Source organism: Phoca vitulina, unplaced genomic scaffold (assembly GCF_004348235.1).
Source record: "Phoca vitulina isolate PV1807 unplaced genomic scaffold, GSC_HSeal_1.0 scaffold121, whole genome shotgun sequence".
NCBI lineage: Eukaryota > Metazoa > Chordata > Mammalia > Carnivora > Phocidae > Phoca > Phoca vitulina.
Window position 1 is genome coordinate 705,212 of NW_022589824.1, and position 26,860 is coordinate 732,071.

A 26,860-nucleotide genomic window follows, 5' to 3' on the forward strand; every position below is an offset into this window, starting at 1 on the left:
GAGAGGGGTCCTCCTGCCCTGGCTGTGTCGGGAGATCACTGGTGGTTTAATTTTGAATAGCATGGCTTTATCATCGTCTCTGACTCCGATTGTGATTGGTGTTCAGGTGTGTTCTGTGCTGAAACAAAGCGTACACCTAGTGCTGGTTTGGGCCTTGAAGGTGCAGGCGTACCCACAGCTCCCCTGGTTCTGGGCCTGGAATGCTGGGGGTGCGGACAGTCAGCTGGCCCGAGTTGTGCGGGGCTTTCTCTTAACCACTGTTTGCTCTCTTTGAACCATTTAAAAACCTTTCATCCATGAAAAGGAACTAATCACTGACTATTTTGGAAAATCTGTTTAAAATGTAATATGGGGAAAATGTAAAATCCCAAAGGTATTTACATTCCACATGGACCTTGCAGTTGTGGGTTGTGCGCTGCTATAGGAGTTTAACCTGTCAGTCTTCAGAGGACAAATAACTGGCTTTTTAGGGTTTTGAACACTAGAGAAATTTTGATCGCCTCTTTAATGTGGGAAATCACACCTTTAGCGTAAGACACATTGTAGACTTGTCCGTCAGAGAAACCATTTTTCTTCTTCTTGCACCAAATAGAGTAGAACGCCTCTCTAATGCCCTGAAGTTGTTGGCATCATCCCCTCATGCTTTCTTTCCACATGAAGGATAATTTTTCTAAACCTGCTTTTTAGGTTTGTTTCAGGAACTTACAGATTTGGATGTAAGCTGGAAATAGTATTTCATCTAATCAAATTTCCCCTGTGCTGTGCCCCCGTGGTTGGAGGTGAGGAGACAGTGGGGAGCACAGTGGAAACTCCTGTTGTTCACAAGCACAGTGACCTTGGGCTTGCCCCGGTTTGTTTAGCTGAGCAACGGGAGATTGTGTGTTTATGTGCTTATATTCTCTTTCTGGTAAAAGTAAGTGCCAAACTGGTGGGAGCCAAGTTGGAGAAGTAGGAGGAGAAAGTGAAGGCTTTCTGAGATTCTATGACATTTTGTAAGTTGATTTCCTAAACTTTATTTTTCCTTGATTGGTAACGACTGATTGATTAGTCAGTGATTGGTCTGTCCAGTCGTACTTTTGATTTAGAGAATCAGCGCATTGAAGACACAAGTTGCGTTTGCAGCCATGCCTTTTTTTTAGCGTCTGAGTTTTGGACACTTGGGGGAGGCAGTTGTGGAGCCCGAGGCTGGACAGGAGGGACAGAGTGCCTCAGGCTCACTGGAGGCCTAGGGGGTGTGCTCTGGTGATGGGCGCAGAGGGCAGCTGATGGTTCTGGGTCATGGGTCCAGAGGGTCCAGGCTTGAGTCTGCAGAATGTTTGTGCACAATCAGAATCCGCTGCTCGCATGTCCTTCTTGGCATCTTTGCTGCTAGGTCTGCTGAGTGGAAGTTGAGTAACATTGTGGTCCCAGCAGATGATGGTGGGGGGGGAGGCCAGGAGTGGATGACGTGGAGATTTTGGGGGGAGCCAGAGCTCAGTGGCAGTGGGCACTTGGTGGGGTTCTCTTGAGCCCTTCCCTTGGCGCCCCTGGTGGCTCCCACTGCTGGAGACAGGGGCACACCCCATGCTCAGGAGGCGTCTGAGCCACTGCCGCATTGTCCGTGTGTAGGAAACTAAATCCTAAGGCCTGGTCCTCACTCCTACCCTCGGCCTTCTCAGCCATGCTGGCCGGCCCCTTGGGCAGCCTGTGTCTTCCTTGTTGTAAAATGCAGTTGCTAAGCAGAGTCCTCGTCAGGGCTCTCCCAGTTTTAAACTTGTGGTGTTGCTAATGTTAGTTCTAGCTCACCGTTTCCCTGTTTCCTCTCACCGTGAAGGAAGGGAGTCACTCTCTTGGGGTGTAGGTGACCCAGAGGCTCAGCAGTGTCACAGGGCAGAATGAGCATGTGGGCTCCTGCTGTCAGTTATGGAGGGTCCTGCATCCTGAGTCTCCTGGTGAGGACCAGCCTCAGATTACACATAAGGGTAGTGGTGGGCAGTGAGGGCATGTCTTCCAACCCATGTGGGCTCATGTACATAGGTGTGGCAACAAGAGTCCATTATTCTCTCTCCCTTCTTTCTCTTTTTCCTTTTCCTTATTTTTTTTTTAAGATTTTATTTATTTATTTGACAGAGATAGCGAGAGAGGGATCACAAGCAGGGGGAGTGGGAGAGGGAGAAGCAGGCTTCCCGCCGAGCAGGGAGCCCGATGTGGGGCTCGATCCCAGGACCTGGAATCATGACCTGAGCCGAAGGCAGACGCTTAATGACTGAGCCACCTAGGCGCCCCTCTTTTTCTTATTGTTTTAAGTAGGCTCCACACTAGGCTTGAACTCATGACCCTGAGATCATGACTTGAGCCGAGATCAAGAGTCGGACGCTCAACTGACTGAGCCACCCAGGGGCCCCAAGAGTCCGTTCTTCTTAACTAAGAGAGCTAATGGCGAGTGTTGGAGATGTCGATCACCTTATGTTTCCACTTTGGCTGTCTCACAAGAGGAGAGCATGAAATGTGTCTTCCTTTGGAAGCAGCCAGACCCTGTTTCCAGGTTGGATTGAGGGGTCTCTCTGGCAGCCAGCCTGCACCCCCACCCCTCGAGGCCAGCCTGGCTCTGGCTGTGCTCACATGTGGGCTGCAGGCCCTCCTTCTCCCCTGGTGTCTTCACCGTAAATTGGGGATTAGAAGGAGATAAGATGTACCACCCTCATTACTGCTGTCACTGTTGGCCTAGCGTCCCTCAGCTCTTCCCTCCTCAGTCTAGCAAACATCCTGGGTAATAAGTAAACCCAGATGGAATCGAATGTTTCTTTCTGTGGCTACAGTTCTAAAACCAAGTGAGGAGAGCAAGGTCTTAACATGTATTAAATGCTTTTTTGTGTGAAAACCAAAAAATTTAGGGATAGCTAATGAAGGTATAGTCTCTTTCTGAACTGGATCCTGAGAACATGGATTACCGAGTAATTCTTTTGAGCCCGGTTGCTGGTATGTTAGTGGGAGAGGTTCCCGCCCAGTCCCGCCGGCAGCGGGCGCTCGACAGGCGGGCAGACCCTCCTGCTGCGGTGCTTGTGCCAGCAAAGTAATTGGCATTGTTTTCTTTCCTCACACGTGAGGTTTCCAGAAAGACTATGTCATTGGTCGCTTTCTGGACTGCCGTCTTGAGGTGGGGACTTCGTGCCACTGAATGTGGTGTGGAAGCCTGTCTGGGTGTGCGCTGTGCTGTTGGTCACACTCACGTGTGTTTGTGTGACTTCAGGGCTGGCCAATGGTCCCGATGTGGTGGAGACAGACGGCCTTCAGGAAGTGCCCCTCTGCAGCTGCCGGATGGAAACCCCGAAAAGCCGAGAGATCACCACTCTGGCCAACAACCAGTGCATGGCTACGGAAAGTGTGGACCACGAAGTAAGCGAGCTCGTTCTCCCCGCAGCAACAGGACGAGGCAGGACCCCAGAAGCACGGTAGAAATGGCGGTCTTGCAGGCCTGCCATCCCTTCTGCAGCTTCTGGCTGGACCCCTGGACACAGAAGAGCCCCCCTCATCTGCTAGGGCTGTGTGGCACCCCAGAAACACACTTTACCCTGGATAGACAGAATAAATAGCTACTTGGTCTTTTTTTTCCCCATTTTTCAGAGTAAGAAGTTGGTGTCCTGACATTCCCGGGGCTTGATTGTGTTTCCCCCCTCCCATCCCTCTCTCCTTTACTTTAGCATCTTAGGGACTCATGGTCTTTTCTGTATTCAGTGTGTTGTAAAATGAAAGAGATCCAGAAAACAATACAAGACCAATGTTTGGCCTCCTGAGTCTCTCTGGGGCGAACACTCTGATAACCTACCACCAGGGTTCAGGACCTGACAGGGGCCTCAGTGGCCCCCATTCTGCCGTCTGTAGTGCTCACCCCCCTGTGTTTTCTGAGCATCCTTACCATCCGTATCTAAACCCATAGACACTATTGTCTTTTTGTCTTTTAATTTACACATACTCCCCCCTCCTTTTCTTTTACTTTCAATTTTTCCGTGGAACAACCCGGGCCATGTGGCCACATCATCTGGAGTTGATGGATCCCGCAGTCGTGGTGCTATTCAGCTGTTCCTCTGTCCTCCTTGTACGTCTGCAGCTTAATGCAGAGATGACCAGACTCTTCTCACTCCCTCTGCAGGACTTTAGGAGGACGTTAGCCCAAGGCTTTGAGATTCCTGGAGGGTGGACCACATTGGCCCCAGGCCTCCCTGCGGGGTTTCCCAGTGAGGATCTCGTATTTCACTGTCCCTGTCCTGGGGTCCACGAGACAGTACCTCTGTCTTCCTTCTCCTCCTGCTCCAGTACCAGTGTTGCATGTGTCTCGTGGCTGAATGGGGTTTGCCTCCAGACACTTGAGTCTTGTAGCCACGGTAGCTTGATTTTGTTGTAAATGATGTCTTTGGGTTGTGGCTTTGCTGTCTAGTTGCTGTTTTATGTGGGATTCCAGGAAATTTTTAGGCCACTGTTTTCCCCAAAATTGTTTTGTGGTCTCCCTATCTCATGTTTAGTTGCTAGCAAGCAGCCCTTCCCAAAACAAGCTCCTTTGTCTTTTTATTTTCTTTGTCAGGCAGCTTATTGAGGTACACTTCACACAGTGAAAGGCACCTTTTTGTGTGTGGTTCTGAGTGTTGGCAAATGTGTACGTGACCCCCACTGCTGTCAGGAACCTGCTATTCAGGTCGTCCGATGCTTTTCTCAGTCTGTCGTCAGTTCTGTTGCTGAGGGAGGAGTGTTAGATTCTTCAGCCATATGGGTTTCTCCTTCCAGACCCATCGGTGTGGAGGCTCTGCTCCGTTCACCTGCGTCTGATGCGCTGTCCCTCTGCGACCCCAGGAGACACCTGTGCTGAGACCTCGTGTGCCCAGTACTCACATAAGCACCTAGCTTTCCTTGGATTACTGTCTGCACCCTTTTACTTTTCACCTGTCTTTGTCTTTAAAGTGGATTTCTTTAGTCTCTGTTCTTGAATCTTGTTCAGATCATCCCCACCTCATGCGTTGTTGCTGTAGTTGGGCTACGATCTAACGTCCTCATGGTGTTAGGGTTAATGTCAACCGTTACTCATTTTTCTCTCTTTTTTGTCTTTTGGATTGAATTTTTTTATGATTCCAGTTTATTCCACTGTTGGCTTTATTATGTGCGTCTTCTGATGTCTGCGGGGACTGCCCCGGGGTTTACGGCACACGTCTGTACCTTGTTCTGGTGTTCTGGTGACATGGTGTAAGGGTCTTACGGTAACGTGGTCCCAAATCCTCCCTCCCAGCTTTTGTCATGCGTTTTAATTTCATATGTACCACAGGGTATTGCTGTTATTTTTGCTTTAAATAGTTGTCTTTCAGATTGCTTAAACATCAAAGTAGTCTTTGGTTGACTTTCATTTAGACCCTACCCCAGGACCGCCCCCACTCTGTTGAGTCGGAGCCCCGGATGTGGCTGTCCTAGCCGCCCCCGCGCGCAGCTCGGTGCCGACAGTGAGTGCTCTCACTTCCGTGGGCCTGGAAACGTCTCTGTTCTGCCTTCGTCTGGGGAGGTATTTTCATGGGCGTAGAACTCTCAGCACCTGCAAAGGCTGCTGCTGTGTCAGCTTCCATGGTTTCTGACGAGGATGCTGGCCGCCCTTCCTATCTTTCCCCTGCTGTGATGTTGAGTTTTTCTTCGGCTGCTCCAGGGTTTTCTCCTGTCTCTGGGCCTGGGTGCCATGGTTTGGCTATCTTTCTCTTTCGATGCTTATCCTCCTTCAGTCTCTCTGAGCCTCTCGGACTTTGATCTGTCGCCTGCTTGTCCCCGAGCCTTCTCGCCTGGCAGCCCTTAACTTCTTGGCCTGGCTGTCCTCCCCTGTCTGGCACTCTGGTCATATGTACGTCAGCTTATGTGATACTGTCTCAGCCGGTGGGTGTTCTGCTTTTTTCTGTTTCTATTTTAGGTTTGGGTTAATTACATTGACATTTTTCAATTCAGTAATTTCTTCCTTGTGGAGTATGTTCACGAGCCAGTCATATGCATTTATTTGTTCCCATATTTTTTATTTCTACCATTTTTATTTGACTTTCTAACATTCCTGGTGTGCTTGTGCGGCATCGGGCCACCTCCCAGTCTCCTTGTGTGGCCTGCTCTGGCTCTTGGCCGTGTGCTCAGACTCCCGAGCAGATCCCCTCAGCTGCAGCACCTCTGCCGCTTTGGACCAAATGATTCTCTGTGCAGGATCATCCTGTTTGTAGTCAGATGTTTAGCAGCATCTCCTTTCCTGCTTGTGACAACTGTAAATGTCCACGATGTTGTTAGATGTCAGCTTGACTGCGTGTCAGGAACAGAATTCCTGCTGTTTGCCCATGCCAGCTCTTCACGCTGGTTCTCCCGGTCTCCCTCCCCTGGGACGGCCACTTTGACCTCTTTGAAATTTTCCTTGTATTTTAAATTTTTTTCCCATAGTTTTACATAACCCTCTTTTCTGCTGTCATTTCTTGACTGTCTACGTAAGAGATCCTGCCTGTTGGTTTCTGACTGTGGCGGAGGTGCTCTCCTTTCTCATTACCTCACCTGCAGTTTGCATTCTGTCTTAATTTTTGGTTAAAACTGTATTTGTGGTTTTCATAACACACTATGGAAATGCTCACAGCTGAGCCAGTGGCATGCTTGGATTACATTTCTTCTGCTAAACAACTTTTTATTTTCCTAAGTTAATGATTTTCTCATTTTTTATTTTCTGTGTACCTATTACAAATGCAGTCCTAGATCGATGGAATTGCTCATTTCTGTAGGCATTTTCAGTGCATCAAGTCTGTCTGGGTCACAACTTTCTCGTCTTGGTTGTACGTAACCATCAGTGGCTTCTCGCGGAAGGTTGCTGGGGGTTAAATATCGGAGACTTTGTACTCTGGAAGTGCTTTCTGTCAGTCAGAGCTCCGAGTTGGACACGTTTCCTTCTTATATTGGGATTGCTCTTTGTCCTGTTGCGCGGTGCTCGCCGCACGGCTGGGCTGCTTCCTCCTTGGCGTCCCGCTGCCTGGCCGGGAGCACGCCGGTGCCCGGCCGCCGCCGCCCCCCACACAGGCAGGGACGGGCGCATCCTTCCAGTTGGTGTACCCTTGCCTTCTCTCCGTTTTACCTTTATTTTAGGTCCCCTAGATGGAGCCTCCAGTTTTCTTCTCCATTTTCCAAATTTTTGTCTGTTTGCTTCACTTTCAGAAAATTCCCCATCTTTCTTCCAGCACTTCTGTGGGGATTTCCCTTTCTTCCACCTTAATTCTAATTCTTGAGAGCTCATTTTTCCCCAAGCGTGTCTTCCTTGTAGCCTCCCGTTCCAGTGTGGAAATGGCCACGAAGTCTGTTTCTTTAGGGGCACTGGTGACAGTTTCCTACACACTCTCCCGCCCTAGCTTGTGCTCCTCAGACGGCTTCTGATTTCCGCTTGGTAGCTTTAGTCTCTGTGCTTTGTCTTTGCTTCTCCCACTGGAGCACACGTTGGTCGGGGATGGTGGGTCTGCACCTTGCTGTTCGCTGAGTCTGCGTCACTTGGTGGGGGTGGGGGGGCACCGTCGGCTGAGCAGTTGCAGGGCAGGTCATGGGGCGCCTGCTCAGAGGCCCGAGGCCGCTGTGGGGGTACACCTGAGCCACACTTGCCCACTGTCTGCAACTAACCTGTAGCCCTTTGTCTGGTGTTTCACTCTGGCTGCCCTGACCACTTGCGGGGCTCCATGGATTCACAGGACGTTCCACTGATGGCCCCCGACGTCCTTCCTGTCTGGCCTGGTGTATGTCCATTTGTCCTCCGTACCTGGCCTACACCCCAGCTTGCCCTGGATGTTTCCTCGATTCGCCCAGTGAACCACCTGCGGCAGACCCTCTGACCCTGCATGCGGCCACCTGTCAGGCTCACTGTTCTGTTCTGGCGGACTCGTAGAGGACGGAGCCCCCAGAGTCCGCCTTGGACTCGCATCTGCCCCTCCCCCCCAGCCCCCGATGGCTCTGTTGCTGACCCTGGTCTTGTGTGATTACAGCTGGGCAGGTGCACCAACAGCGTGGTCAAGCATGAGCTAATGCGCCCGTCCAGCAAAGCCCCGCTCTTGGTGCTTTGTGAAGACCACCGGGGCCGGATGGTGAAGCACCAGTGCTGTCCCGGCTGTGGCTACTTCTGCACAGCGGTAAGTGCCCCGCTCAGTGCCCCGCTCAGTGCCCCGCTCAGTGCCCCGCTCAGTGCCCAGCTCAGTGCCCCGCTCAGTGCCCCGCTCAGTGCCCAGCTCAGTGCCCAGCTCGCCGTGCGGTCCCCGGCTCAGCAGGCTCACGCCACTGCTCCCTCCCTCCCCCCCCCCCCTCGCCCACCGCTGTCGCGCCCCCCCCCCCCCCCCCCCCCCCCGTGGGGGCGCCCCCCCCCCCCCCCCCCCCCCCCCCCCCACGATACACTCTCCTCTTGCTTCGTGTGAGCCTGCAGCCTCCCGGGGACAGCTGGGACGCGGGGGGCAGGCGCCTCAGCCCCCCTCCTCCTGCTCACTGTGTCTGAACACACCGCGGCCTTGCTCCTGGGCAGGGCCTGCCTGCCTCTTCTTCTGCTTTGCCGTCATCTCTTGGTTTTAGGGTCTTCTCTGTCAGTTACTTCATTCCACACATACCCATGCCTAGGGTGCCCATCAGAACGCGGGGGTCCCTGCAGTTCGCTTGGCCCACAGCTGAGCAACCGCGTGGGTCAGGAGCCTCTCTGCAGTGGCTGCTCTTGGGATTTCACCTGTGTGCCGTTTGTTGTCTTCCACATCCTTGTTGCTTCTCCTGGAAAAGAGGGAGACTGCTTCTCTGGGTCCAGTGACCCTTAGCTCCCAGCAAGGGCGCACTACTCTCACTGCTTCTCGTCGTGCTGGGGGTTTACCTCCTTGGTGCCGCCGGCGAGTCCTTTTTTGAGGCCATCGGGTTTGCCTGAAGTGCCCCCCGGCGATGCTGGGTCACCTCTGCAGAACACTGTCCCTCCTCTCTGTTCCGAGTTTCTCTTTCCTGGATTGTCCTCTGGGGGTCCTTCTTGGGACCTGGTTTTCTGTGCAGTCTCTTCTCGGGTTAGAACAGCCGGAGAGTGAGGCCTTGGCCTCCTGGGGTGTGGGGGGCAGTCACGTGGCTTCTCCCCACTTTGCTCACTCTCTTTAGAGCAGCAGTGGAGCAGGGTGGGGGTCGTCTGGGTGGCTCAGTCAGTTAAGCATTTGCCTCTTGGCTTCAGCTCAGGTCACGATCCCAGGGTTGTGGGATTGAACCCCAATCAGGCTCCGCACTTGGCGTGGATTCTGCTTGAGAGTCTCTCCCTCTCCCTCTGCCCCTCCTGCTCTTGCTGTCTCTCTCTCAAATAAATAAATCTTCAAAAAACAAAAACAAAAAACAAAGCAGGGGCACGTGTGGACACACCACAGACATAGGACATGGGTCTCCTGCTTACCTAGCCAGGGACTGGGAGCCCCGACTGGCCTCTGGGCCCTCAGCCCCCACACCACATTCACAGGCAGGTTCAGTAGCACTTTGTCTACTTTCATGCATGTTAGCCGTAATTTTAAACAGTGATTTCTAGTCTTCCCGTTTTCAGGGTAATTTTATGGAGTGTCAGCCTGAGAGCAGCATCTCTCACCGCTTTCACAAAGACTGTGCCTCTCGAGTCAATAATGCCAGCTACTGTCCCCACTGTGGGGAGGAGATCTCCAAGGCCAAAGAGGTGACCATCGCAAAAGCGGACACGACCTCCACCGTGACGCTGGCCCCCGGGCAGGACAAGAGCTCCTTGGTGGAGGGCAGGGCTGACACGACCACGGGCAGGTATGCGCCCAGTGCAGCCTCGGTCAGCTCCCCTGGAGACCCGTGTGTCTCTTAAGTGCTGACCCCTGCATGTGTGTGTGCACGTGTCCTCTGCGCCTGTGAGAGTGTCTGCATGTCCGTGCACGTCTGTGCCCCCACACACCCGTGCATCTGTTGCATGCGAGTATAATATGAAACATTAGCTCTGGCTTGTACAGTCAGTCATATTTTGAAGGCCCTGGCTAAATGAAAAAAGAATTTTGTTAAGGGAAGGGTTCATATTGGGAATATATAACATAATAAATATCACACTGATAGAAAAGTAATACTTCGTCGAAGGCTGTTTAAAAGAGCCTTGAATTGTAGACGTATCAAACTGAATATTGGGAGGAGGCCGAATCCTTCTTGTTCTGTATTAACCCTGCTAATCTATAAATGAATGTAACATGCCTTGAATCAGGTTTCCGGGAGGATTTCCTCCCACTGGCAAGAGCAGTGGGTTTGATAGCTCCAACTGGGAAGTTCATTCACAAAAGCAAACTTGAACGTGGTCCTGGAAACCCTGGAAAAGTTGCCCTTTTGCTTTGAATGTCACTTTCTTTCTGGGAATTTGCCCTGAACTGGACTTTGATCCAAGGACTGAACAGAGAGCGAGTCTGGAGCTGTTTTCACGCTCAGCTGGAAGGGTCCAAGTGAATCATGTTCTGTGTTTTCGTTGGTCTCCACAAGAAGTGGAGTTTTTCACGTGTCTACAATTCAGCATATCATTTGTTTCCTACCCCTGAAGCACTGCTGGACCACCGCTCTTGGAGGACGGCAAGCCGCAGGGCACAGCCCCCCAGGCAGCCGAGGGCTTCGACCTCACGGGGCCTGCCGGGCTGGTGAAGCCGGCCCCCGGCCTTTCCCAGGGACCAGGGAAGGAGACCTTGGAAAGTGCTCTGATCGCTCTGGACTCGGAAAAGTAAGAACCAGTCTGCGTTTTCAGACGTGGCTCAGGGCCTGACCCACTGACATCTGCCCATCTGGACATTTCTTCCTGCAGATTTCTCTTCCCTCCGTGTCAGCCACTGGGCCGTTTGCACCCGTGCGTCTGGAAACCCCCCAATGCTTCCAGTGCCGCCATGGTCGCACTTCCTAAGAGTCTGCACCCCGTGCGGCACCCCCTGACGGTCACTGGGCTCCCCCACAGGGTCACGGTGCATTCCCAAAGAGGTCACTGTAACGTTCTTCAGCTTTTTGATAAATGGTTTCATCAGGACAATTCACATATTTTTACACTATTTCAGGAAATTATTGCAAGTTGTCCATTACACTAAGAGCAAAAGATGACTTCTTTGAAGTCATAAGTGAGGACAGTCCTTGTGAGGCTTTTACAAACATTTCCCTTGGATATTGTTGACCCCCTGGTGTTGACTTCAGGACATAAGAGCAAATGCCACTTGGCTCATTCCTCATCTGTGAAAGGAAGGGTTGGATCAAGTGGCTGTTCAGGCTCACCTGCCAACTCTCAGATAGTGTAGCCCTGCATTAGGGCCCCGAGTCTGTGACCTGTGAGCCAGGCAGGTATCCTCTCCCAGGGAAGCCCACTGGCCTAGTTCACCAGGGCCTCAGGCCAGGCCACATGCCCTCCCTTGGGGCAGCACGCCTCTCTGCCGGAAGGGGCGTATGTCATGGTGCTCTCGATTAGGGGAGGCTCAGGTGTTAGGACACGCTGCCCGTCCCCCATAGTTTCCCTCTCTCGGTCTCCAGCCTCATCTGTGGCCCTGACGTTAGCGTGACTGGGGGTCCCCCTGCCCCGCTCACCAGGCCCAGACCGCATACTGCTGCAGGGGGCGGGCTGGGCCAGGGGGACCACGCTGCCCCTGCCACCTCAGGGCCTCCCTGGACCCCATGCTGCAAAGATGGTTCGCTCTGTTGTCACAGTACACAGAAGCCTCAGGAACCATTCTCCTGCTGTGGATGAAGAAGGTAGTTGCTCGTTTTTGTTGTTTTTTTCCTGTGGGATGCCTGAGCCTGGTGAGTTTGGTGCCCCGACCCTGAGGCATCAGCAGGTAGACTTCCGCAGGCCTTCCCATCCTGCAGCGTGCTTCTGCGCATCTGCGGCCGTGGCCCGTGGGCTGGGAGCCCGGTGGGGCCACCTGGTGGTCACAGCTGTCCGTGCTTTCTCCACAGACCCAAGAAGCTTCGCTTCCACCCGAAGCAGCTGTACTTCTCCGCCAGGCAAGGAGAGCTGCAGAAGGTGCTGCTCATGCTGGGTAAGCAGCCGCACGTCCGCTGGGGCCCGCTACCTGTCCCTGGGCCCCGGGGCCGGTAGTAGTTTGTTACCTTTCCTTAGGAGCTGGGTCTCATTTTTTTCTTTATCTGTCTCTCATTTCTCTGACCTGGGCCTAGTGGTGTTCATCCTGTGCATGATGTTCATATTCTGTTATTCGTGATAATAGAAATATTTTCTATGAATTTCGCATTTTAAAAGAGGAATTAGGTGTACGATTAAATTAAGAGAAGATGTAGATTCAGAAAAAGGAAGATGAGTGAGCTGGGGCCGACTGGGCACTGGTGGCAGGAGGGCAGGTGCCAGGCCTGTGCTGGTGGAAGCCAGCTGTGGGCAGATCAAGACGCTGTACACTGATGTCTGTGCGTGCGTCTCAGGGCTGACGCGCCTGCCGGTGCTTTCAGACCCTCCCCAGCTCTGCTCCGGCAAGGAAGGGGCAGTAATTCGATTCTGAGCTCGCAGCTTGAGGCTTTGTTTCTCTGGGTTCAAAAGAGTGATTAAAAATCCCTTCACTTGACAGTCAAAGAAGAAACTCAACGATTTATTCCAAAAATGTAAGTTATTTAATGTTGACCAAAATGGCGGTTTTAGGCGTTTCCCTCCAGGCTTGGTAGGGTGCTGAGGTTGCCTGGCTGCTCTGTGGCCGGTCTGTCAGCCGATTGTCCGCGTCAGGCCTGCTGGGATCATGTGCACCAGGTCACGTGTGTGTGAGGCTGCCCCGTGGGCCTGTTGTCCTTGAGCTTAGCAGGTGCCCCTGGCCTGGAGGGAAGGCTGAGAGCAGGAGTGCTTGAAAACACAGAAGGAACCCCAGAGAAACTCTGGGAACCCTTGAGTGAGACAAGGGCAGTGAGTGAAGGGATTCATGTTGTTAGGTGGTTCCTGGCAATAGACCCACATGGTGAATTTTGTGTGAAACTAGCGTACTTCTTTTGAATCTTCCAGCGTGTTTGGAGCCTGGCTTCACTGTTACCTAGACTCGGGATGGTGTTGTGTGATGCTGGATCTCGGTGGTCGTCCACATGTGCTTTTATCAGCCTTTGTGACCACCCTAAAGTGGTGGGAACCAGAGGCTGCTTCCGAGATAATCGGTGAAACCTTTTTGTTGACAGTTGACGGGATCGACCCCAACTTCAAGATGGAACACCAGAGCAAGCGCTCCCCGCTGCACGCCGCCGCGGAGGCCGGCCACGTGGACATCTGCCACATGCTGATTCAGGTCGGATGCACGGCTCTCCACAGAGCCCTCCACCCACTCCCTCTTGTCTTTGTTGAGTGAAATAAAATGGGATTCATAATTTAGAGAGCTAGAAAGTCTTACAGCACTTCCTGGCTCCAAGAAAAAACCAGCGTTTCTGTCCCCCCCAGTCCTGGCCCTGATGTCAGTCCAGCAGCCGCTTCTCTGGCTCTGTCTAGACTTGTCGTCTTTGTTCCCGTTCTACATTCAGGTTTCAGTATTCATTACTGACTTTGGAGCGTGGAAAGGCTTGGCCCTGGCTCCCATACCACCCCCCCCACCCCACCCCAGTCCTCCCCATTTGATCATGTCCCCATGTTGCTGAGATCAGTGGGAGCCCTTGTGGGCCGTGGCGCATACGAGAGCCGTAATTGTCAAGTGCTCCTGTCGTCTCTTGGCCTCCTGCTGATTCATCCCTAACCCTCCGAACAGACCGCCTCTTGTCTCCGTGTCACCTGGAAGCCCTGTTGCTTGCTCCCATGTCCTCTTTCTCTGGGCCACCCCTTCCCTGACCCTGGCCCTGTGTTGGGTCCCCTGTCTGCTGGAGACCACGTTTTCAGTCTGATCCTTTATCTCCAATGCTTCAGGAAATTTCCTTCAGTCCACTGGTCTGAAATCCCACTGCGGTGCAGTGGTCTTTTGACTCCTTTGGGGCATTTGGTGTGTCCTTTCAGTGTAGACATTCCTGTCCCTTGTTCTGGGGTTTCTGGATGCCACCTTCCCGTCTGCCCTCTGGAGCCCCCGTTCATGTTAGGCCTTATGGACTCATCTCTGGTCTTCGCTTCCTGCTGTGCACCTGCTCTTCATTTCCCGTTCCACTTGCTGGGCAGTGTTCTTGACCTCACCCTCCAGCTCCTCTGGGGAATTTTAATCTGTGCAGTCACATCTTGAGGTCCAGAGTCCTTGCTTGCTCCCCGAGAGTTCCTTTTTTGTACCTCTGCTCTTCCCTTGTTCCTTTGAAGGTATTACAGTAATTTTGAAGTTTTATGCTGCTCTCTTCGTTTTGGTCTTTCTTTTTTAAAGGTTTTCCTCAGATGCCTGATGATTCCTGTTTGTTCACATCTGAAGTACTAAAATGCTGGTGGGGGGTCCCTGCCTTCTCCCTTTCGGGTACCCCGCAGACACTGCTGGCTGGAGAGGGGCACATGTGGGCTGTCTCCTGCTTGCGCCTCTGTGGGAGCTAGAGTGCCGACGGCCAGAGTGCCGGGGCTGCTCCCCTCCCTCAGCCTCGCGTGTGTGTCTTCTGTCTTGACGCCACAGCTTCTGGTGTGTCCCCACTCACCTGGAGTGCTTTCTTGTTCTGACCGGTGCTGATGGAAGCAGCAGCTGTGGGCGGAGCAGTTTGCAATCGTGTCGACGTGTGCGTGCATCTCTTTTACAGTAGACACACCTGTTAGTGTAGATTTCTAACTCCCTCTCGTGCCAAAGAGCCTCTGATTTGGATGTATCTTGTTAAGTAGCATGTTGCTAGATTTTTTAAAAGCTCAGTCTGATAACCGTGGTATTTTAATAGGAATTTTTAGTCTAGATAATATTTACTGTAATTTCTGTCATTTAAATATATTTCTGATGTTTTATTTTGTTGTTTTGATTCTTAGTCCTTTCAAACAGATATGTTTTTTTAATCTCCTTTGTTGCCTTCTTTTGGGTTGATATTTGCTTCAATCACCTCATTTCCTTTCTCTTTACTCACGTGGAGGCTGTAGACTCTTCTTTCTTGCCTCCAGAGGTCACTCTGTGATCTGGTTTGCAGGTGTCATGTCCTCCGTCTTTAGACAGGCAAGATGAGGGAGCTGCAGATGCCAAGTTGGGGGGAGAAGGCCTTGCACTGGATTGGTGAGCTTGAGCCATTTTGGTGGGGAGGCCCATGGAGGCCTCGGGTGCGAGTTCAAGGAGAAGCCTGGCAGGACTCGGGGGCAGCCGAGAGGGCTGCTCAGAGTGGTCCTGCAGGGGATGGTTCTTGGCGGTGACTGTGGTGGGTGGCTGATCTGACGGAGAATGAGCTCATTGGAGAGAAGTCAAGGGCAGCGGGCATGGTCATCGAAGCAGTGACCACGGGTGCTAGTGCTTTGAGAGGGAGAGGGCTGGGGGTCAGCACTCCAGGGGGACCGCTGTCTCATCCCCGTTGCGAGGAGGGCATGGACGTGCTTTGTGCTTTTGCGAGGGTGGACTGGAGGCCCAGTGCTGTGTGGGACTGTTGCAGGACAGGGGTGAGGCAGGAGGTGGGGCAGGGTCACCCTGATGGTCCTGTGGGCTGTGTTGGGTGAGGGGCTGCCCAGGCTTCTCCTCATCTCAGCGGCCAGTGTGGGGGCTTCTTGGGAGACGTTGCTGGTTGTTTTCTTTCACTTTGTTTAAGGAATGATTCCACTGTCTTCCAGCTTCTGTGCTTTCTTTTGGGAAGTTAGCTTTGAAAGGGCTTGTTTTCTCTTTGGCCTTTTTTTTTTTTTACCGTTAAAGTGTGTGTGTGTCTAAGATGCATACAGAAAAGTTCTTAACATGTAAACGTCCTGTTAATAAATAATCGTGAAGGGCACCCACCTCAGCCCAGGTCAGGACACAGCCCTGCCCATGCCCCCTGGAGGGGATGGCTCTCCAGGCTCTCACAGCCTCGGTCTCTGCATCTCTCTGGTTTGATCACCATGTGGCTTACCTGTGTCTGCCTCCCCGCTTTATGCTCATTGAGTCACGCAGTAGGAATTCTAGTGTGTCTTCTTTTCAGTCCAAGAGCAGAAACCCTACTCGTGCCTGTGAGCACGGGGGTGGGGGGGCAGTGTGCCTGTGCTCTGGTCTGGTCCTGCCCCTCCTGCCCTCGTGTGAGGCACCGTCCTGGGAAAGCCGAGAGCTCAGGAGCTCTTGCCGTTCTGCAGCTTCTCTGTGTCTTAAACTGTTGCAAAATAAAATGTGACTTACTGGGGAAACCAGCCCTTTCTAGTGTTCTCTGTGACCCTCTGTGCTGACCTGATGTCGATGGCCCAGGCTGCTCACTCCCTGAGCTTGGGAGCCTGTGATTATGAGTATTTTTCTACTTTTAGAACCTGAGCTGCTTTCCTGAGATTCCCCAGGAAAGAGGTGGGGTGGGTTTTTCTAGTTTTCCCTGAATCCAAGGGTGTTGTTTCTAGGAGGTTCAGCTTTGGTGGGGTGTCTCTCACCCCACACCGTCCACTAGGCAGGCTCTGGCTCTGCACCCTCTCCCCAGCCCCAGAGCGGCACTGAAGCTGCTGACTGGGGTTGCTAGCCCACACTCTTCTGGGTTCCTGTGCTCTCGGGGTTTGAGGAACGTTCCCTCACAGCCAGAAGCGCCTGTGAAGAGCAGTTTTGAGATCTTTCCATCCTGTTTAACTTCCATCCTGAGGCCTCACTGGAAACAGCTCTTGTTTCGTTTGGGCCCTGGCCCGCTGCCACATGTGGCCATTTGGATTTAAATGACAAAATTAAACGGAAGGAAGTATGTACTCCTTAGGCACTGAGCGGCGTTCCCCATGCTCAGGGGCTGTGTGGTCAGGGTGCTCTGCTGGTCTCAGATGCAGATGCAGCACATCCAGCTCCAGCAGTTCATGCCGGCCTTTGGCCAGCCCTGGGGACGTCCGCGGTCTGAGCATCCCTGCCACTGGTCATTCATGACAGCTGCCCTGGGTCCAGATGCAGGTCACCTCCCTCTGCTCCCCAACTCTAGGGTGCCCCGTTGCCTTGTCCTCCTTGCGTGAGTGTTCTGCTGTGTCTGTGGTTGCCGTCTGTCGGGAGCCTGTGAGGTGTTTCCTAACAGAGAAAGGTGTATGTTCTGTTAGTCACAGAGCCCAGAGGAGAGGGACAGAGCCACACCTGTTGCACTGACCTCTGAGCTCGAGGACCTGCCGTGGCCTGCATACACCTCACGCGGTGCATGCACGCACCTTGCACACCCACACGGGGTCTTGCACACTCTGCACGGTCACACAGGGAGGTTTTGGGGAACGTGTGGGGGTTGGGGCCTGCCTGGTGTCCAGCACTTGGGCTATGGTGTGTCTGTCCTGGAGTCTGTACTAAGTCCATCCTGCTGGACGAACTGGGACTTTTCCCTTAAGACCCACTTTCCTGTTCTCACCATTCTCTCTGGTGGGAATCCCATCAGTCACGTGGGGACCTCCTGGTTTGACTTGCTCTCCTCTGTCTTCTCCCCCGGCTCAAGGTTCTCAGGGATTCTTTGGCTTTGTCTCTCAGTCTTCCCTACCTTTTCCTGGTGACGATCACTTTCTTCTGGGCCAACGTTTGTGGTGTCAGTTCTGGTGTGTGTCTGTGTGTCCCTATGAGGGCCTCTGTCACTTGTTGCCCCTGATTTCGGATGGGCACACTGGGAATCGCTCGTGGGTCCTCAGGGCCTGGTCTGACCCTGCTCTAAGTGAAGGTCAGGGGCCTGGTTCTCTGACCCCTGACCTTCTGTTAGTGCCTGGTCTTCAGCTCTGCCTGTGGTCCCCAGCCCCATCCTGCCCTCTGAAATTTGCCAGAAGACGTTCAGGATTCCCCGAACCACCTCAGTCCCCTGGTTTCCCTGTGTACTACTCTGGATCAATTTAAAAATCTTTTAACTCATTTTGTTCCTTTTGTTTTTAACTACAAACAGTAAAAACAATACTATTCTTAGCCTTTTCCTGATAAATACTTATTTTATAAACTAAATACTAGCTTTTGGTACATTAGTTTAAGAAATTGGGCAGTTTTGGGTGCCTGGGTGGCTCAGTTGGTTAAGCGACTGCCTTTGGCTCAGGTCATGATCCTGGAGTCCCGGGATCGAGTCCCACATCGGGCTCCCTGCTCGGCAGGGAGTCTGCTTCTCTCTCTGACCCTCCCCCCTCTCATGCTCTCTCTCTCTATCTCATTCTCTCTCTCAAATAAATAAATAAAATCTTTAAAAAAAAAAAAATTAAAAAAAAAAAAAGAAATTGGGCAGTTTTACCCCCATGGGGAAAGGGTTTTAATTGTGAGACATCCAGTTTGCTTTTAGCACACAACATGTTTCAAAGTTGGACCTTCTTAAGTTTCAAACAGACTGAAGTTTATCTAAGCATACTTGCTAGACCATTAGTTTTCCAAGTACATAGTCTATTGGAAGAATTAGAAATTGCTTCAAAATACATAATATTGGGAATCAGCTTTTATTCTGTTTATTTTGGGAAGCATTAAAACAGCCAGAGAAAGAGGTCACTGAGTCAGGATGTCCCCGTGGTCACTGTAGGCCAGGTCACTGCCCGCCTTCTGGCCCAGCCTTGCTGAGCAGCCCCCTCCACATCCCTCTTTGCCTGCTTTATTTTATTTTATTTTTAAAAGATTTTATTTATTTTTGAGAGAGCGTGCACACACAAATGGGGGGAGGGGTGGAGGGAGAAGCAGACTCGCCACTGAGCAAGGAGCCCGATGCGGGACTCTGAGCGGAAGGCAGACGCTTAACTGACTGAGCCACCCAGGTGCCCCCTCCTTTTCCTGCTTTAGAAGGTTATCACTTCTCATTTCTAAAAGTACTGTCACTAATGTGCTGTAAACATTCTCTGTCAAGAAAATGCTCTTCTTGAACTGAAGGTTTGACGCTAGTAGAACAATCATGTCTTAGATTTCAGTTCTGAAGACTCAGTTACAGTCATTAGAAACAATACTAGCATAGCTCGTGAGATCTTTCAGCTCGCAAGTGTCTGAAGTGTCTGAATGCCAGGTGGGGGCTGCAGTGGGAGCTCTCTACGCACCTGAACTGTCCGGTTTCACTAGGCGGGCGCGAATATTGACACCTGCTCAGAAGACCAGAGAACCCCACTGATGGAAGCAGCAGAAAATAACCATTTAGATGCCGTGAAGTACCTCATCAAGGCCGGGGCCCTCGTGGATCCTAAGGTACGCATTCCTGTTGTGTGTAGAAATGTTTTAGAAAGATGAGCAGGGGCCAGTTGCTTGTTGGAACGTCTTTAGGAATTGGTAGCCGTCTAACATCCACCTATTTGTCTGGAAGTAGTTATTAGTTCACCTTGCTTGGTTACCAGTTTATTTGAGAAAATACTAGTGAACACTGGATCTCCTGTGCCTCACAATAGACAAAGCCGCGAATAAGGAGTTTGCCATGCAGAGGTCTCTAGCTTCCTTCATTTTGGACACTTTCCCTCTTCTGACTTCCACTTGGAGCAATTAGCCACCCCCCCAAAAAAAGCATCCAAATTGGGAAAGAAGTAAAATGAGCTCTGTTCATAAATGGTATGATTTTATATGTAGAAAATCCTAAAGAATCCACACAAAAAAATCTAGAACTAATAAATACATGCAGAAAAGTTGTAAGATACAAAATACAGAAGCATCAGTTGTATCTCTGTACACTTGAGATGAACTATCCAAAAAGGAAATTAAGAATTCCATTTATAATAGCATCAAGAAGAGTAAAGTGTAAGGAATAAACTTAACCAAGGGGACAAAAGACTTGTACACGGAAAACCACAAAACATTGCTGAAAGAGATGAAAGAAGACGTAAGTATGTGGAAACGCGTCCCGTGTGCGTGGGTTGGAAGACTGAACATTGTTGAAGCGCCTGGACACCCGGGGCGAACCACAGAGTCAGTGCGATCCCTGTCAAAATCCCAATGCCATTTTTTACAGATAGAGAAAAACCAATCCTGAAATTCATACGGATCTCAGGGACCCTGAACAGCAAAACAGTCTTGCAGAAGAACAGAGCTGGAGGCCTCACGCTTCCTGACTTCCAAACCTACTACAAAGCTACAGCAATCAACACAGCGCGGTGCTGACATGAAGACAGACGTACAGACCCTGGGAGAGAAGGGCCCAGAAACGGACCCTCAGCGATATAAAACAGTTCTCGGCAGGGTGCCAAGATCATTCAGTGGGAGGAAAGGGCAGTCTTTTTAACAAATGGTGCCGGGAAAATGGGATCTCCACATGTCAAAGAATGCAGTTGGGCCCTTCCTTTACACCGTATTTAGATATTTACTCAAAATGGATCAAAGACCTAAACGTAACAGATAAAAACATAAATCTCTTAGAAGAAAAGATAGAGTAAAATCTTCATGACATTCATTGGGTCTGACAATGATGTCTTGGATATAACACCAATAGCACAGATAATAAAATAGGTAAACTTAATCAAAAATAAAAACTTTAATGTGTCAGAGGACACTAAGAGTGTGAAGAGACAACCCACGGAATGGCAGAAATAGTCATAAATCCTGATGGGGGATTCCTATCCAGAATATATAAAGAACTCCTACCGCTCAGTAACACAAATCCAACCCAATTCAAAAGTGGGCAAAGACTTTGAATAGACATTTCTCCAGAGAAGATCTGTAAATGGCCAATTAGCACATGAAAAGATGCTCAGTATCACCAGTCATCAGGGAAATGCAAATCAAAACCCCAGTGAGATGTCACCTACCCTTGGGGCAACAGTTATCTCAAAATGGAAAGTAAGTGCTAACAAGGATGTAGAGAAATTGGAACCCTCATGCATTGCTGGTGGGAATGTGAAATGATGCAGCTTCTGTGGAAAACAGTTTGGTGGTTCCTCAAAAAGTTAAACATAGAACTACCATGTGATCCAGCAATTCCAATCCCGGGTATTTACCCAAAGAAACTGAAGGTAGGGGCATGAATGGGTATTTACACTCCCATGTTCTCAGCAGCCTTGTCCACAAAGCAGGAAGGTGGAAACAGCCCAAGTGTCTACCCACAGAAGGACAGATTAGCAAAAAATGGCCTGTGCACATTATGGGGCATCACTCAGCCTTAAACGAGAAGGAAGACCCAGCACAGGGAGGTGCTGAGTGAGACAAGCCTGTCCCAGAAGGACGCATCCTGTAGGGTCCACTCGTGTGAGGACTCCCAAGTCGTCAGATTGAGAGACTGCAAGTGGGTTAAATAAAGGTTATGGGGGCTGGGGCGCGGTGGGCATCCCTGCTTAGTGGGCACCGTGCTTCCGGTTAGGGTGGGTGGTGAGGGCCCCACGGCAGTGTGAATGGGATCACTGCCACCAAATTGTACCCTTGAAAATGGCCACAATGGCAAATCTTACGTTATGTACGTATGTATATATAAATTACAGTAAAAATATAAAAATTATCTTGTAGTTTTTCACATTAATACACATCTTCCCAAAAACTTATACTGTTAATAGTAATTTTCAACTTCCTTTTTTTCATCAAATTATCACTGTTTTTCTATTAAACATTGTTTTATAACATTATTTGAGGTGGCTGCATTGTATTTCATGATGCAGTGGTATCACTTTTAGTCAAATTTGCTTATTGCTTAATATTTTTGTTTTCAATTTTTTAAAGATTTATTTATTTATTTTCAGAGGGAGAGTGTGAGCATGTGGGCAGGGGGAGGGGCAGAGGGAGAGAATCTTTCAAGCAGACTCCCTGCTGAATGCAGAACCCAACGTGGGGCTTGATCCCACGACCCTGAGATATGACCTGAGCCGAAACCGAGAGTTGGACGCTTAACTGACTGAGCCACTCTGGCACCCCTGTTTTCAGTTATCATTATACACACTGCTCCAGTTAACATTTTTTTAGCTAAGTTTATGCACATTTGATTTCTTTAGGACATATTTCTGGGTGTGGAATTGTTAGATTGAAATACTGAGGGTTTTTATATCTCTTCCTGAAGTACACCAAGAGTGTCTGAGCACTCACTTCCATCTGCTCTTACCAGTGGCGACTATGATAAGTTTTTAAAGAAATATTAACAGGGGCGCCTGGGTGGCTCAGTCGGTGAAGCGTCTGCCTTCGGCTCAGGTCACGATCTCGGGGTCCTGGGATTGAGTCCCATGTTGGGCTCTCTGCTCAGCGGGGAGTCTGCTTCTCCCTCTCCCACTCCCCCTGCTTATACCCCCCCCCCGTGTCAAATAAATAAAATCTTTAAAAAAAAAAACCTTTTAAAAAATATTAAGAGTTTGATATGCAAAAATGGTTATTTATTTGCTTTTTTACTATTTTATTTAGCTTGTCTTAAAGTGAACGCTTTTTGGTATATAGTTATTTATATGTGGTATGAATACTTTTTTAAGCTTTAGTCTTTTGCTTTATTTTTGGTGTTTATTATAATCTGGAAACCTTTAATTGTTTTATAAATGTCCATAGATAACTATTATTAATCTCCATTATGACGGGTGGATGAGTCCCACACATTTACCCCATTCTCTGCCAAGGCACGGATACCCAGCCTCGCTACGGGAGCCTGTGCCCAAGCTGAGCACCACTGCAGAGGCAAGAGGTTAGCGTGCAGGGCTTCACAGAAGCACCTGGAACCTGCAGACAAAGGACCGGAGAACTTCCAGTGGTTTGAGGGGAGCAGACGTCGAAGCGGACGGACGGCTCATGGATGAGCTTAGCTGTAGATAGGGTGCAGTAGAAGAAAATGGTCACTGCAACTGAAGACCGCTCATTGAAATTACTCAGTCTGAAAAACAGCTTTTAGGACAGTTTCCAACTGATGTGTAATTGGAGTTCCCAGAAACAGGGGAGAAAGAATCTGATAGAAAAAAAATATTGGAAAAAAAAGTGCTCATAAGCTTCCCAGATTTGGTAAGATAACAATCTGTAGATCCAAGAAACTAAGCCAACCCCAAACTAGATAAATACAAAGAATACACACTGTTGAAAACTGAAAACAAAGAAAATCTTAGAACCAGCCAAAGAATGACACATGACATGTAGGCAAACAGCATTATAAAAAAATCACCAACTTCTCATCTGAAACAATGGGGAAAGAAAACTCAAAAAAATTGTCAACCCAGAAGGCTGCATCCAGTAAAAGTGTCCCCCCCAAAATAATTGTGGAATAAAACACTTTCAAGTGAACAAAAGGTGGTAGGGTTTATTGATATATTTGCCCGAACAGGGGTGGAAACTCTGCCTGAGAGTCTGCCCAGGAATAGCACCTGTGAAAGACCATTGTTTTCTTTAAATTTCCTAAAAGACAAAAGGCTGTTTAAAGCCGAAATATTTTTACAGGGTGGAGTTCATACCAATTTAGAAGTAAAACGTGTCACCAACAGCACGGGGCAGGAGCCACGAATGAAATCCTACTGTTGTCAGGCTGTCTTATTTCTGCTGTGGGAGGCGGTAAACATCAATCCAAGTAGACTGATTAGGGGAATATCATTGCCCCCAGAGGAAGTACAAAGAAAATAATTTAAAAGAAATACAGCTTTAAGGACAGTTTAAGTCTAGTGGAGGAAGTGAAGTGGAGCAGTAAGCAGTATTTGTAGAACCACAGGCAGGAAAAGAGGATAGAAGCCGAGGGGACGAGGAGCCCCAGCCCCCACCCCCCACCCCATGTCCATAGGGACAGCACCTGTGAGGACTGAGCTCACCACAGACAGTTGTGTGCTTCCGCAGGTGCTCGCGTTGAATGGACAAACAGATGGAAGCAGAAAGGATGGAGAACACGTATCGTGCAATAGTAAACTTTTAGAGAGGGAAGATTATCTTTGTGATTCCAGCATAGGGAGAGATTTCTTCAGGAAAACACAGAAAAGTGCAAAAGTGATTGGTAAAGTCGAGTTCATTGGAATTAAGAAATTCTGGTCAACAAAATGTCACAAAGTTCACAAAAGGCAGGCTACACGCTGCCAGAAGATATTGCAATATACTGGCAAAGGATTAATATCCAAAAAATAAGGAAGTCCTACAAACAAAAGAGCTCAAAAGAAAAATGGGCAAAGAATGAACGGGCAGTCCCTGGAAGGGGAAATCTGAGGAACCAGCAAACACAGGGAAGGTGCTCAGCCTTTTGAAAACCACCCTGAGACACCGTCGTGTAGCCATTGGATTTGGTGGCGCTCAAAGGTTGGACTGCTCAGAGGAGCCATAGCATGGCCCGTGTTGCTGCCGCCGGATGGCGGGCCCCCGCCCTCAGGAGGAGATGCCCCTGTTCAGCTCTGGGATGTGTGAACAGGGAAAGGTTTTGCGATACTCAGTGCAAAGTCATTCAACTGAGAACACTTGAAAATAAGCCCAGCCTTTACACCAACAATCATACATTTTTGTATTTATCATACAATTAAAAATTTAAACACCAATAATATGGGGTTTGAGTGTGTGGGTTTTCTTGAGTAAAGCGGGTTACTAACTTCAGGCTTGGTAAGAAATCTGTTTTAACGGTGTGTGTATGAAAGTCTCGGTTTACTGCTTAGAGGGTCAGAAGGAGGGAGAAAGAGGGACTGAGGAAACATGGTCAGTACAGACAGGAGCAGGGGGACCTGTAAGAGAGACCCTGTAAGGAGAAAATGGTGGAAGTGTGTCCGCACAGGTCCCTGAGGCGCATGCCCAGGAAGAGTCCATCTGTGCAGGATGCAGGCTCTCAGGTGGGCACTGAGCCTGGCCCTGTGAACCGGGGCACACATGGTCCCCTAGCCCTCCCAGGACCCCCAAGTCTCTCCTGAGCTTTCTGGGTCTGACTTCCACAGTGGAGGGTGGCTTTTGTTTTGTTTTGAGGTCCTTCAGTCAGTGGGATAGATTTAGCTTGCTTGAGGAAGTAGAGCTGAAAGCTAACGGGGAGATGCGCCTCAGGAGGAGGCAAACTCAGGCAGGCAGCCGCCCTGATGTGCGTCAGACTGCAGGGCAAGCGTGCCCCCGCTCTGGGCCCCTGCTCTTCTCTGCCATTTATTGTTTTTAATTCTGTGGCGTATGGATAACGATTACGGAATTATTAGCACTAGTCTAAAAATGTGCAACGGCCACCATTGTCTTGTAGAGGTCCCGATGGGTACAGGTGGCCCTCCTGTCACGTGAGGAGTGCTGCAGGCGCCTGGCATAGTCCTGGGCGCCACGTTGGAACGGAGGGACAGGGCACAGCACCTGGCCCCGTTGAGAAGCCCGGGGCCCGCTCGGCCTGTCTGGACCGTGGGAGAAAGGAAGGGATAGGCGGTTGACATGATGTGTGTGCAGGTGTGTCTTACAACTGGAAGACTCCTTGCCACCTGAGGCCCCGTTGGTGTCAGGAGCTTGGTCTGGAGCCCGGCGGACGGGGCTTGGACCCCAGTTGTAGGACCTCTGAAAATAACTCCGCCTTTCTCTGCCTGGGTTCCTTCTCCTTCTCGAAGGAACCTCCCTCGCGTGGGGAGCGAACGCTCACGTGGTCATGTGCTCAGGGTCGTGCTGTAGGTCATGTGATTTCTGTGGAAATTGTGTTGCAGGATGCAGAGGGCTCCACCTGTCTGCACCTCGCTGCCAAGAAGGGTCACTATGATGTAGTTCAGTATCTGCTTTCAAATGGACAGATGGACGTCAACTGTCAGGTAAAGCCACACCCTGCGCTTACGGACAGTCACCTGGCTGGCTGGTCAGTGACCCCGTTCTCCTTTGTAGCAGTCCTGGCCCCAGCCCATTCTCCGCAGCCCCCTTGCAAGGCCTTGGAAGGCCTGGCCTCACCCACCCTGGCTGAACACTGGCCCCTCTAAAAGCCCACACCTGTGACGGCCTCTACCCTGCTGCCTGGCCGGAGACTTCTCCCACGGCGCCTGCCTGGGCTGCCCCAGCCTCCTGGCCTCGGGGCACGTGTCACCACCTGAGTGGGGTCCCTGACCTGTGTGCCAGGTGCCCTCCCTCCTGTGGTACCCCATCTTCCCTCCCAGTGGCTGTCAGGGTTCCAAGGCAGGGTCTTTGTGTGGCATGTAGGCCCTGGCACGAGGAGGTCCCATGTGCATCTAGTAGGTGACTCGGGAGAGCAAGTGAGCACGCTTCCCTCCCACTCGCTGAGACCCAGACCCCTCCCCTCCCATGTGACTCTGGGCCCTGGAAAGGCTGTCTTGGCTCACAGGCTCTGCCCCATCTTTTCATCCAGCCATTGCCTCCAACCCAGCACTCTACAGGCCACCCTGACAGAGACCCTCCCCGGTGGCCCAGAAATACAGCTCCCTGCCTTGTGCCGCCTGGCCCACCTCTTGCTCTCACAGGGTCCATGGGCTGGACCCCTCCCGTGTTTCATTTTCTGTCTCCCACTTGGTTCGGTTTTGTATGTTTCTTCCCCTGGGCTCGGCTCGGCTCCGCTCTGCTCCCTGAGGCGTGCTTGTCCCTGCTGTGCCCCCAGGGCCCAGGTGGTGCGCACAGCCAGCCTACAGGGATGGCCTGACTACACTGTCTCCCAGAGAGATGTGGCAGCTGAGGGGCGGGTACAGGAAGCTGTTGGGGAGGTGTTACGGAGGGTTGAGCTTTCTGCCACCAGACCGTGAGTTGGTTAACGTGATACTCATTTCCTGAAGAGTTGCCTTTTTCTGTTTTAAATAAAACTACCCACCACCACTGAGTAAGGAGAGAGGCCTAGGTTTGTGGATGGTAGAAAGCCAACTCGTCAGAACCATGACGGATCCTAACGTGGGGTCGGCTGGGGCAGGCTTTCTGCTTCCTATCCTTCAGGAAGAAGTGGGAACTGGGCACAGCCTCCATCAGTCTCTGGGCTGGGATATCTGTCTGTCTGTAGTTGTTAGCAGCTGCCCCTGCTTCATGCTTGGGGTCTGGCTACCCACCAGCCGGACTGCTGGTCTGGGAGGGACGGTCTGGTCAGCATTTCTTGGTCCTTACGTGGTCCAAGCAGGTGCACTCAGGTGTGCTGAGTGTTGTCCTGGCGGTGACTG

General features: G+C 50.8%; 1 protein-coding gene across 4 annotated transcripts in view; it reads left to right on the forward strand.

Moving 5' to 3' along the window:
* EHMT1 (euchromatic histone lysine methyltransferase 1) overlaps positions 1-26,860 on the forward strand; it is a 78,665-nt gene that overhangs the window by 31,317 nt on the left and 20,488 nt on the right. For all 4 annotated transcript variants that reach the window (XM_032398798.1, XM_032398800.1, XM_032398799.1 and 1 more), the window contains 8 exons: positions 3,230-3,375; positions 7,989-8,132; positions 9,545-9,771; positions 10,538-10,711; positions 11,923-12,005; positions 13,132-13,238; positions 18,990-19,112; positions 25,424-25,525. In XM_032398798.1, coding sequence (XP_032254689.1) covers positions 3,230-3,375; positions 7,989-8,132; positions 9,545-9,771; positions 10,538-10,711; positions 11,923-12,005; positions 13,132-13,238; positions 18,990-19,112; positions 25,424-25,525 — 1,106 coding nt within the window. The remainder of the gene's footprint in view (positions 1-3,229; positions 3,376-7,988; positions 8,133-9,544; positions 9,772-10,537; positions 10,712-11,922; positions 12,006-13,131; positions 13,239-18,989; positions 19,113-25,423; positions 25,526-26,860) is intronic.